Source organism: Microcebus murinus, chromosome 9, assembly GCF_040939455.1.
Source record: "Microcebus murinus isolate Inina chromosome 9, M.murinus_Inina_mat1.0, whole genome shotgun sequence".
NCBI lineage: Eukaryota > Metazoa > Chordata > Mammalia > Primates > Cheirogaleidae > Microcebus > Microcebus murinus.
In genome coordinates this window covers 83095263-83108556 of record NC_134112.1, presented here as the reverse complement: position 1 = coordinate 83108556, position 13294 = coordinate 83095263, and the positions used below count along the sequence as shown (strand labels likewise).

The 13294-nt window shown below is 38.1% G+C and overlaps 1 protein-coding gene across 1 annotated transcript in view; it reads right to left on the bottom strand.

The window, feature by feature from the left end:
- MKLN1 (muskelin 1) overlaps positions 1-13294 on the bottom strand; it is a 149777-nt gene that overhangs the window by 22491 nt on the left and 113992 nt on the right. Inside the window, exon 16 of the mRNA XM_012739731.3 lies at positions 2993-3095. Coding sequence (XP_012595185.1) covers positions 2993-3095 — 103 coding nt within the window. The remainder of the gene's footprint in view (positions 1-2992; positions 3096-13294) is intronic.

The window sequence follows — 13294 nt, the reverse complement described above, 5'->3', positions numbered from 1 at the left end:
ACATCATTCCTCTGCATAATACCCTGCACAGATTCCTTATTTATTCAGAGTAAAAGCCAAAATCCTAACAATGGCTCATGAAGCCATTCAGTCTGTTCTTCCAATCTCTGCTTACCTCTGACCTCATTTCTGACTGCTCTCACCCTTCTTATCTCTACCTCAGCACCATGGCCTCTTGTTGTTCTACTAAACCACATCAGAACGCTCCCACCCCTAGATCTTTGTCCTAGCCCTCCCTTTGTCAGAAATTATCTTCACCTATCTATCTGCTTAGATCACTCCCTCACATCCTTCAAATTTTTGTGTAAATACATTTCTAAATGAGGCCTATGATCATCTAGTTAATACTGCAACTACCTAATTCTTACCTCTTGTACTTCTGATCTCCCCTCATCCTTTTAATCGTTTTTGTTTTTCCATAATACTTATCAAATTCTAATTTACCACATAATTTGCTTATTTAATGTTTATTGTCTTCCTTCACTAGGATGTTAAGCACCTCCTGGGCAGGGATCTTGTTTGGTTCACTGATATATCCTCCATGCCTAGAATACCTGGCATACTGTAGAGAATCAATACACATCTGTTAAATGAATGACACCAGTACTTTGGAAATTCAGCACAATTAATACAAAATGTGCTATACTGGCTGGAAACTTATTTTTCTCATTCCTTCTCTATTATAGTCTTCTCTGAAAAAGGTAGAGTTGATTTAGGCATCCTCTTCTCAGGCCTTTTCTAGAAAAAAAATCACTCTTATGAGGTTTATTAGAAGTTCAGCACCAATTTAGAATCCATGTTATGGAGACTTGAGGAAGCAAAGAAGCATTTTTTGGTAATAGTTGGTAGTTGACTGTCATTGTCCTGATAACATGCACAATGATTATGATTATGATAATAATAGCAAAAATAAAAAAAACTCTACAAAAACCTTTTGGTTACTGAGAAAAAAATATAATAAAATTTCTGTAAAACATACAAATAGAAAAAAAAAAAAAAACAAGCTACTATAGGAAATGAACAGCACCAAGGCCTTTCTCAATGAATGAAATGATTTCCTCTAATGAAAGTAAAGCTCTATATGGCTCACTGACAAATACTGCAAGTATGTATATACTTGAACTGTTGACAGGGGATTTCTTTAAATCTGTTCACACATTTTTAAACAAAATAATCTTAAAGACCAATAATTCTCAATGTCAGGAGTATTTCCCATTTTTTCTTATGTAAGAGCAGACAGAAGAAAATCTTAGGGCAAGGGTATTATCCTGAAAACGTTTCTGAGGTGGTTCTCTTGCTGACATACACATACGACACCATTTTTACTAACTTCTACTAGGGCTAAAACAACTCTTGATAGATTAATTTTTACAAAATGGAATGGAAGTCTGTGGCATACAAAATCTTAAGTTATTATTATTTTTAAAAGAAGAAAAACAGAAACCAGCTACCAAAATTTTAAAAATGGCTCCATTTGAACTTGACATACCTCTCTGTCCTAATCTTTCCCATTAGCTTAGTTTTAAGAACAAGCTGTCTATTTTCTGTGGCCTACCTGTAGCTCACACACTGAAATTATTTACTTTGAAATATTTTGCTCTGGTTTGGTTTTAAAAAAATAAGGGGAAAATGATTGTTCCTGGTTATAGTCATTTTATATAGAATATGGAGAAAACACAAGGAAATCTATATATAACCCTCAAATATGTGGTCTGACAAAATTAACATTAATGGACTCTTCACAACTGTGTACAGTTACAAGTCATAACATTAAAACCAAATATATTCTGCTACTCAGCAAAACTATGATAACTTCCCCTATTTCCAATAGTATCACAAATTGACTGAAGAGTCAAGGAAAGACAACTGTTCCCCTTCAGGGGGGTTCTGAAGTGTGTTCCGCTGATTCTCTTAGTGAAGGGCTGTAACCAACACTGAGTCAGAGAAATAGGACTAACTTTTACAGCAGGATAACTATGAAAGCGTATCTCTTTGTTTCTGTTCTCAGGACATGTGGGCTCTGTTGCTTGAAAGCACAAGGAACCTGGTACCTGAAAGTGATCTAACATTAAGTCTGACACCTCTGTCAATGCTAATGTGAGAAAAGCACTGCTTGATATTGCTGTTATAAAGCCAAAGCAAAGCAACAGCTCACATGGGAACAGACCTAAGGGACAGGACTATTAATGCATATAATAAACACCAGATATACGAGTGGAAGGTAAAAGGGACTGCAGTTCAGATGCTGCTAGATGAACAAGGATGGCTGGCAAAAGGATAAAATGACAAAAGGAATCTCAGAAATTCGTGGAAACAGAGGCCATAAAACTGTGAAAACTCATTACAGGCATATTCATACATGGTGGATAAGTAAATAAGGCCTTAAGAATATGAAATCTTTACGAATAGTTGTTTCTATCCCATGTTATGTAATAAAACACTGAAAAAGTAATGATCAGCTTCTGATTTCTCAAGCTTAGGAACTACTGATGAGTAAAGTCTGTAGTCAAGCTATATTGCTACAACATTCACGTAACTAAATAAGGCAGTATGGATTCTACTCCCACCAACTTCTCCTCACTTTCTCCCTAAAAAAAAAAAGTTTCTTTCTCTCTTGAATGATCTTGACTTGCAACAGAAAAGTATTTTATATTAAACTATTAAGTAATCCTTAAGTAAAAGAACCATGGGACTATGGAAAAATAAAAAATTTCTATTTTCTTTCCAAATACAAAACTAATGTCTAAGTTAAAATTTTATACCTAAAAATTTTTTTCTGGATGGAACAAGGGTTTCTTGTGTGATTTAAATCTTATCACATGAAAATATGCCTATTTAAGTTTGATTTCACCTGCTCTGTGCCATTTTAAAGATTACTGATATTATATTTTCATTTTCCTTTCAACACTCAAAAGCGAAATCAGCAAATATAGAGAGACATTAAAAAAAAATTCAATTTCTAAAGTTTATTACTTTTTTTTTTTTTTTTTACCTCTTTTGTTTCTTCTGGGTCTGAATGATCCACAGTTATATAAAGATCATTTTGTAAATATTTCAGAGCACTAAGGGGATCCATTTGGGCCTTTTCTTCAAACCTAGAAAATATAAATAATAATTATTAGAAAACATCAGAAATGTCTTCCAGACCTGGAGTAAAATACACTGTGTATGAGGAGTTACTCTGGATAGCTAAAAAACTTGTGTTTAGGAATCAAGAGGTAAGAATATTGCCATGTAGATAGGTTTTTTTTTTGAGAACACACACAAGTTTTATTGGGAGAGGGGAGTATTTACAGGGATAGGTAAAAGAAAGGGAAGTCACACAGGGTGAGGAAGATTGTGGGCACAAGGCAGACAAGGGAACACAGAATGGCCCCTGCACCAACCCCAACCCCAGGAAGGGCAGGGGACAGCTAGGGCCCAGGAAGACGGGCTGGAGAAGTAAAGGCATTGCCAGGTGATGACAGGCGGTAGTGCTGCTAGAGACTGGGAAACAGTACTTCCTTCCCCTAAAATTATAAGCTAGGACTAACCACCTACAAAACATAGTGAATATGCTAATTTTTTTTATATAATAGAACTCCAAAACAGCCCAAATGTGTTTCATGTAAAACAAGTAGAGAGAAAATAAAAATACTGCTTAGATTTGCATGTTTTCCAAGGGCGGTGCTTAACAGATACTTTGGAAGCTGAAATGAGTATGGTCTCTTTTAATAAGTATCATTAACACTGATTAGGTATTTTTAATGAGATGATTTCCATGTCTCAGTCAGTAATAACAACAGAAATAATAATTGTAGCAACCACTTATCAAGCATCTGTAATATGCTAGACACTGTATCAAATATTTTATATATATAAAACTTCATTTATTTCCACAATGATGCTATGATGACATTTTATCACCATTTAAAAATAAAAATAGATGAGGAACTGAGGCCCAGAGAATGAATGAATACAAGATAAGAGCTAGTAAATAGCAGAAGCAGAATCAAACACAGGTCTTTCTGATTCCAAAGTTAAAAAGGAAACAGTAAGTTTTCTTAAATAAAAAAAGTCTACTTCAATCTATTTAAATAAGATAATGTCCTTTTATTATGGCATAATTACATATAAATTTATTTCTAATAAGTTTGATATGCCTTTCAAAATATTATATAGCAGAGAAAAGACATTTAATTACCTTTGGGTAGGGAAACTGGTAAAGAGCCTTTCACAATGATGCTCAGGCCGATGGCATCTTCAGTGATAGAGTATTTGTACTTTAGGCAGGGGCAAAGACTAGCAAAATATTACAGCTCTCTGGTACCAGGCAGTAACCTGAAAGGGACAGCAGGCTTACACCCTCAGATAAGAGTCCCTTAGACAGACAGCAGAGACACCTGCCTGCGAAGTCCGCGGTGGCTGGTTGCGGACTCTCATCCAGTCTGGAGTTGGCCTGGGCCCCCAAGCCAAAATGGAGCAGGAGGCAGAGGAGCAGGAGGCTGAGGAGCTAAGCCAGTGGCCCGGGATGCACCAGCCCGCCCAGGAACATAATGTCCATCTCGGACATGTCTCTACCTTCTGGAATCAGTGGGCTGCACACCTCTGGGAACCATGGCATGCCAGACATGCAGCATTTTCCTCAGGGAAGAGAAGTGTCGGGGACCCCCTTGGTGTCTGCCGAGGTATCAAGGCAGAATGCGAATGAAGTGGGGCTACAGTTCAATATGTTATTACCTGAGAATGGCAGGAACTACTGCACCCAAGCAATTCCCAGTCCTTCACAGATGACTTACTGTCAGGGAGTGTCTCCCTCCCACCAAGAGATGCTTTACAAGAGGTCCCAGGTAATGGCCTTAGGAGAGCCTAATAATACAGGGGTATTATACAAGGATATACCCCAATGGATTGCCAGACTCAGCTTCTAATAAAAACCCTATGATGTCCCACTTCTGGGCCCCAACAATGCCTAATTCTGAACCCTTAACAGTATCTTCTAACAGAGCCTCTTCCACACCTGAGATGTTATTGGCCCCAACCATACCTTCCACTGAGACCCAGATTATGCTTCCCTCTCTGACTCAGAGAGGGAAGCATAATCCTTCCCTCTTCTTCCCTGTTGCCCCCCAGAGAGCCCCTTGACCTTGGATGTCCCCAGTTGAGTCCCAATCATTGCTGGCATTAGAATCACAGGACTCTTTTGTGAGTCAGCCAGCCTTCCAGGCAGGCGTCTTCCTGCCTGAACAGCCCATCCCTGCTCCACAGAGAGCAGACCCGAACTCCAGGGCCCAGGAAGGGGCACGTGAAGGGAAACCCTTAGTTTTAAGGCCTTACGTCTGCCAGCATGAGAACTGTGGAAAAGCTTATACCAAGCGCTCCCACTTTGTGAATCACCAGCACAAACACATAGGTGAGAGGCCCTAAAAATGCATTTGGCAAGAATGTACATGGTCTTTCTTCCGTTCCGATGAGCTTAGACGACATACACGGATACACACCAGATATCGACCATATAAATGTAGCCAGTGTGGCCGACACTTCATGAGATCTGACCATCTCAAGCAACACCAAAGGACTCATCAGTAGATGCCAGGACCCTGAGACCCACAGGCCAATGATGGAGAGATGGGTGGTCCTCCCTGGGATCCTGCCTGCCTCTGACCAGCTCATCTCTTTGGTGGATGGAAGCTTAGATGAAGTCTGTACAAGATTATGAGGCAATGTCGAAGCCCAAATGAAGTCCTGGACCCAGTCAGAGACTCCTCAAAACCTGTTTTGGATGCCCTGACCTCTCTGTGGCCACCTACTTCTGCTGGAGTGTAGCCAGATGGGAGAATGGAGCACAGCAGAGATTAGGCTTAGAACCTTCCAGTGACTCCTTTGCCTGCTACATAAAATCCAAGTTCTTTATCTTGGTCTTCCAGTTTCCAGAGCCAGACATGTTCAAATCCTGGATTTACCACTAACTAGCCATGCAAACTTGGGACAGGTCTTTTATTACTATGCCTTGTTTGTCTTCTGGAAAATGAGAAAACAATGACTGTATTGGCCACGGCACATGTTCCACATCAGGTACTCTCTGGCACTCACTAGGCACATGCCCAGAGTTTCTGTCTCTTCCCACCATGACTTCTAGACTTGGATGGAATGTCCTGCCATGGGGACATGGGATCTGGCATTGCAGTGCCCAGCCTGGTGATTACCTTGCATTACATCCCATTCCCTCCTGCCTCACTTCCCCTTTATCAATCTGAATACCTTGGGCTTGTACCTCCCAAATAGAACCTCAGTATATAGTTCTTGCATCCGATATTAAGGGTCCTGTCCTGCTCTGTTCTCTCCTGGGGCTGAGGGGATAATGACTGCCTTGGCAACTCAGATAGTTTAGAACTGTGTTTCTGGACTCCAGGCCATTTTACTGACCAGCAAGCTAATAGTGAAAAAAGAACTTGGCTAGGTTATCAAGTGCAGATATATCTGTTCCAGAGGTGGCCTCTCCCTTAAGAGATGGTGCCTTCTGTAGGTGTTTCCTGAACCCAGTCCGTCCCAAGCACAGCCAGGTGGTGGCCACAGAGACATAAATCAGGTCTGGTTTCTATGCTCAAGGGACCTTGGTCTAGGGGCTGAGAGGTACCCCTAAGTGCAGTCAGGAAGAGAAGTTGCCAAAAGGAGGGTCAGAAAGGCTTTCTGGTGGAGGTGACCCTTGAACCCAGTAACAGTAACATCTCGTAATCCCTCCAGCTGTTGGAATAAACTGAGCAGGTGAATGAAGAAGGAAGAGGATTCCAGGCAGAGAACACTGGATCTGGCAACTGCTCGAAGGAGAGTCAGCATGCAAGATTCCATTCATTCAACCAGTATTTTTCGGGCCCACCAAGCAGAGAGCGCAAAGGCTGTGCAGACCAATGGTGAAGAGCAGGAAGACAAATAAAGGATGTGTCAGGGAAGACAGACATCTCAAGGAGGTGCCTGAGTCAGACCTTAAGTACTTGTGGGGGTTTGCCATGCCTCCGAGTTCTTAGACATGGTCATGCCCTGTGCTGGACACTAAGGATTCAGAAGTGCATGCAGGCACCCTGCCTCCTGAGGGAGCAGAACATTCTGAATGCTCAGTGCTGCCAAGGAGAGGAGCTGGGTGTCTGGGGAAGCCCGATAGCCTTGGCTGTGCCTGCCTCTGCCCTTCCACCCCTACCCTGACCCCATCCTGCTTGGCTGCTTTGGTCTATGTCACTAGTGGCCTCTGTGTACCAGAGGTGGACATCCAGTGCCCTCCACCCAAGCCCTGAGTGAGGGGAGGTCATGATTTTAAAAACATGGGCAGGGGGTTTAGACTGCACTGGCCCCTCAGCCCTCCTCCAGGAGGCATTTGGAGCCTAGGACTTATAGAAGGGACAAGGTTAATCCCATTTCAAGGTGTTTTCTTAGGCTGCAGTGTAGAAACTGGATTACAGTAGGAATTTAAGGGAGAGGATGGGATTTTAGTGTTTCAGGTGAGACAAAGGTGGCTTGAGCCAGGGTGGAAAGAAAGGGTATTAAAAATTAATTGGATTTGGTCTCTAAGGGCATGGTTAAGGGTGACCCCAGGTTTTATGAACTTCCTTAACTTATTTTCTATCTATTGTAATATCTTTCATACATGCAAAAATATTTGTATATATTCAATTTGAAGAATAAAAATAAATACTCATTCACCTCTTAGATCAGCTGAGAAGAAGAATTTGCTAATACATTTTAAATGAATTCCCCATTTTTCTCTCCAGAGATAACCACTATCCTAAATGTTGTTTAATCTTGCCTTTGCTATTTATTGTTTTTTACCACACATGTATCTATTCCTAAATAATATAGTAATTGGTTTTGTATGGTTTTGGACTTTGTATTTAATCTGTTTGGGCTTCATTGCAGTTTTTCAATCCAAGAGTTTATAGTTTGAATAAAATCTGGAAAAATTAAAAAAAGAAAAAAGAGTCCCTTGGACAGAAGTTATGTTACTCTACTATCTTGCCCACAATAGATTAGACCAAGGTACTGGCACCTAAGCTTGACTGGAAGTTTGTAAAGTGGCTTGGCAAAATTCTACTCAATATAAAGACATTCTCTCCTGGGAATGCTTTCTAAGAAGATTCTCTCTTAGAGAATCTGAATGTGAGATATACAAGGTAATGTAAAAAGCAGATAGAAATAGAGAAGGCAGTAAACAAAGGCCATGAGATGGGAGATTCTTTCTATGTATCTATGTCTATCTATCTATGCCACAAGGTTGAAGGAAAGCAAAGTCAGGTGTAGTCAGAAGAACAGAAGCTAACAGGAACAGCAGCATAGAGAGGTATAAAGAAAAGCGACTATAGTAGCTCCTGGCTACTGGAATTGTTCCAGTACACTGAACAATTCTCTATCCAGTCTTGACTATTCAAATGATGAGAAGGTACCTTAATTCCCTGAATAGTCTCATGATAAATTCTCTTTCAGCTGAGGTATCCTAAGCATGTCTTTATCCTTTGCCACCAGAATAACCTAACCAACACACACCTACCATCCTATCAAATCCATTAAACAGATCTGTTTCCTGGAAGTTATGTTTTCCCTCTGCTTTTTTTGGCCTGTAAGAACTTATCATTGGACTTGTGTCTGCAATCTAGGATTATACTTCAATTAATAGTTCTGCACTGCACCTAAATAAACAGGAATAAAACATAAAAAAATATATTTTTTTGCCTATTTCTACCCACAAATCATCATCAAGTTTGGAAACCTGAATATTATATGAGAAACAACAATGGTTACACTATTTACTATATCATGTGACACCACTAAGAACAAGGAGATACTTCCGTGGCACACAATATACTTCTTTCCCTGAAAATTTATATTTTAACTAAATAGAATAATTATTTTCCATTAAAAACAACAAAAATAATCCAGACTAGCAGCATAGGATAAGCTTCCATATAATAAAAATATAAGTCTAATTAGCATGAAACTTGAACTAAAAAGGCAATTTTAATGTTCTATCCAATTCATAGATACAAACTTCTATCTATTCTGCTTGCAATGTAGCAATGTCCCTCAAACTCCTGAATTCATCTAAGAGATTGGTAGTGAAAAAGGCCTACATTCTCTGTCAAATGTCTAAACTGGGCCTTTTATTGTTAGTTGGAATTAGTAGTAGATAAGATTCTCAAGATGCCCTAAGAGTCATCCTTGACTGCTGTCTTTTCCTAATACACATATCAAATCAATCAAGAAATTCCATTGGCGCAACCTTCAAAGTTTATCCAGAATCTCACTGTACTTTCTCCATCTTTTGTGGAGTGTCTCTTCCACTGTCTGTCCCCCAAATGATGGTGGTCCTCAGATAATGCTCAACATTTCACTCTTCTCACTCTCCCTGATCAAGTTCCTTCTCCCTGTTAGTGACTCACAAATGTAATGTCAGGCCAACTCTTTTCTCCAAATGCTCACGGATGATCTCCACTTGCATGTCTTACAGACTTCTCAAACCTGAAGTGTCCCAAACTGAACTCATCTTTCCCAACACATAAACCTGCTGTTTCTGAAAAAATTCCCCATTTGAGTGAAAGCATCCACGACTTTTTACTCAGTTCTTCTGGAATAAAATACAGAATGATTTTTAGAAAAGATAAGCCTGAATGCGTCACTTAAAATGTGTCTACTTAAAATTTTTCAGTGCTCCCCTTCCCTAGGAGTAAAAGTTGAGGCCTTTTACAAGCTGTCCCTTTTCTTATCCCTTTGACCTCATCACCTACCACAATCACCCCACTCATTACACTTCCACTACACTGTCTTCCTCAATTTACTCCTCAAATAACTCAGGCATCTTTTTAAACTCACAGCCATGACTATTGCCTGACTGTAACACTTTCCCCCTCAAACAGCTGTATGGTTCAGTCCTTCATGTCCTTTAGGTCTGTACTCAAATGCCATCTTTGCTGTGAGGTCTACCCTAATATTCTTATTTAAAATTGCATCCCCAGCTCCCTCACTTGTACAAACAATAACTTTTAACCTGTTTTGTTTTTTTCATAGTAACCATCTAACAGATCTAACAGATATTAATAATATAAATTCCTTTTAATGTTTATTGGTAAACATTAAAACATTCTTTCTTCATAAGAATGGAAACTTGAGGGCAGGAATTTTTGTTGGTTCCCTTCACTAACATATTCACAGAGCCCAGGACAATGTCTAGCATATTGCAAGTGCTCCATAATATTTCTTAAATAGTTTTATTGATGCCTATAAAGACCCTTATCTAGTTGCTGTTGCTATTCTACGAATGAGCAAAATGATCTCCAGAAAGATTAAAAGACTTAAATATGAATCCAACATCCATCCAGGTCCAATATAAGACATTATTATCAGAATAAAAGCAAAAAGTGATCACGATGAGAAAATAATAAGAGTACTATGGTTCCATATGTCTATCTATTATTATTCTAATTAAAAACTATAAGAATGGAAAGGGTCTCTATGATTCTTAAATTCTCTTTAAAAGACTTTTCTGGTTTAAGTTCCGAGATGTGCTAGCATACTTCTTTTCCCATAATACCAAATTCCAAAGGTTGATGTGTCCAACCACACAAACTTGCTGCCTTTCAATTTCAGTCATTTTATTTCATAAATCAGTCTCATACCCACAAGTTTTGCTAGAGTCTCTCATCATATATTTTAAAATTTAAATGATTCATTACTGGTTCTTCTTTTATACTTTATACATTTTTACTCCTCACTTCATGCTTTTACTAGTGCAAGTCAATAACAATGATGCTTGTATTTGAAATTTAAACATTCTATAATGTATGATATTTCTGATTGATGATAAATTGTCATTTCACCTACCCACTGAAATATTTTTAAAGGAGGAAAACAACTGTCAATATTTAACACATTGACTGCCACACTAGAAGAAAAATATTTTTCCTTGGGTTCACAGTGTTTTATTACAAAAATAGAATAAAAACTTTGAAAACAAAATGATCCTTTCTAATTTAATGAAAAATTTGCTATTTTTATTGTTTTTTATGTGTGAGTTATATCCAACTTGGTATATATTTCTCGCAGCTCCCAAGGTGAAGAGACATGTGAGTTACATATGCTTCAGGAGGCTCCAGGCTCAAAACTAGTATGAGTTAAATACAACTCACATGGTAATTAATGTGTTAAAAAGAATAATTTTTCTTCTCGGGCTGGCCTAGCTGTGGGAAAATGAATAATCCTACATACTTCTGGAAACAATGAAAATTAACTTTCTGGAGGACAATTTAATAATTTATTAATTATATCACTAATCTACAGAATTTTTGGATGTGGGTGCAAATATAAGTATAGAATATATCAACTACAGTATTATTTATAATCGCAAATAAGTTGGAAATAATCTAAATATTCCACAAAAGGAGACTAGTTAAGTAAATTACACATAGAAAACATGCAGCCATTAAAATTAGGATTTGTATTTATTAACATAAGATCTGATACATCATTCACTGAAAGAAATCAGATTCAAAGCAAGATGATTTCTATTTTTCAGTTGAACAAACAAAATATATGTGTGTACATACGCACAGGACAAAGTTCGAAGTACATAGACCCAAATATTAAGCTATTATTTGTGAATGGTGGGATGATGAGTGATTCAATTCTTTTAGGAGGAGAGAGGACTTTTTAATTTATTTATTAAGTATGCATTACTTTTTCAATTAAAAGCCAAAGGAGGCTGGGCATGGTGGTTTACATCTGTAATCCTAGGAGGCTGAGGCAGGGGTATTACTTGAGGCCAGGAGTTTGAGACCAGCCTGGGCAACATAGTGAGACCTTGTCTCTACAAAAAATAAAAGAATTAGCCAGGTGTGGTAGTATGTACATGTAGTTACAGCTACTTGGGAGGCTGAGGCAGGAGGATCACTTGAGCCTAGGAGTTTGAGGTTGCAGTAAGCTATGTACTATAGACAAAGCAACAGAGAGGAAACCCTGTCTTTTAAAAAAAAAGCCAGAGGAAAGACTTTTTAAGTGAATCTCAATTCTTTATATATATCACTAAACAATTTCCTTTAATCTCTAATGGGTGTATGGTGAGGAAACTTTTTAAAAGAGCTCAATTTAATATTCCAACTACTAGCTGTTATATCTGAAGTAGAAAAAGAGCTAACAACATAATCTCCTGAAATTTGTCCACAAAGCTTAACATTAAGTAAAATACTAAGAAATCAAATTTTTGCAACTTAAATATTAGATGAAGGTACTTCAAGCTTAAATCTTATTAACAAACAGAGTTCATACCTTGCCATCCAGACAAGGTGAAGATTCAGAACTTTTCTCCTGTAGATTCCATAAGAAATGCACTAATAATAAAACACAATAATGCCCCAAACTAGTTTCTGTCATTAATTTATCTCTCAAGCACAACTTACAAAAGCAGAGAAAGGAACAGCTAAACATATGATAGAAGCATATGATAGAAACATTATATGATAGAAGCACACAAATATAACATATCCACACAGATATTTATATACATACTATATAAAATATGTAAATATATTAAATACACAATATGTGTGTGCGTGTGTGTGTGGTGGTTAAGTGGTGAGCACTCTGGAGTCAGAATACTCAGGATTAAATCCTGGTTCTGTCATTTATGGTTGGATGACCTTAGACGAATGCAATGCCTCTGTTAAAATTAGCTGGGCATGGTGATACTACCTGTAGTTCTAGCTACTCAGGAGGCTAAGGCAGGGAGGACTGCTTGAGCCCAGGATTTCGGAGTTGCAGTGAGCTACGATTGGGCCACTGCACTCCAGCCTAGGCAACAGAGAAAAGACCCTACCTCTTAAAAAAGAAATCCTCCATTTTCTTCTTTTATAAAATAGTGATAATGACAGTATCTACTCCACTGACTGATTATGAGAATAAAATGCAGGGTCTAGCATCTAGCATACAATAATTGCTCAATAAATGGTAGCTATCACCATCATTAGAGGTTAACCTTCTCCTTCCAAAACAAATTGTTATTATCATCTAATACTATCAGTAACCAAAAGAACAAACACTTTTCTACATTTTTTTAGTAGTTTATCACTTGCTAAATTAAAAAGCAAACATGACTCAGGAGACATATATGAAAATGGTTGATTATGTGATTTTTGCAATTAAGTAATAATGTAAAACTACAACCATATTTTGAAGTTGTATTGTGAAACATCAAATTGTAAATATATTGTATAGGCAGCTATATCACCACATTTACTGTTAACTCTCAACAGCTTTGGGCACATGTCAATAATCTAGAGCT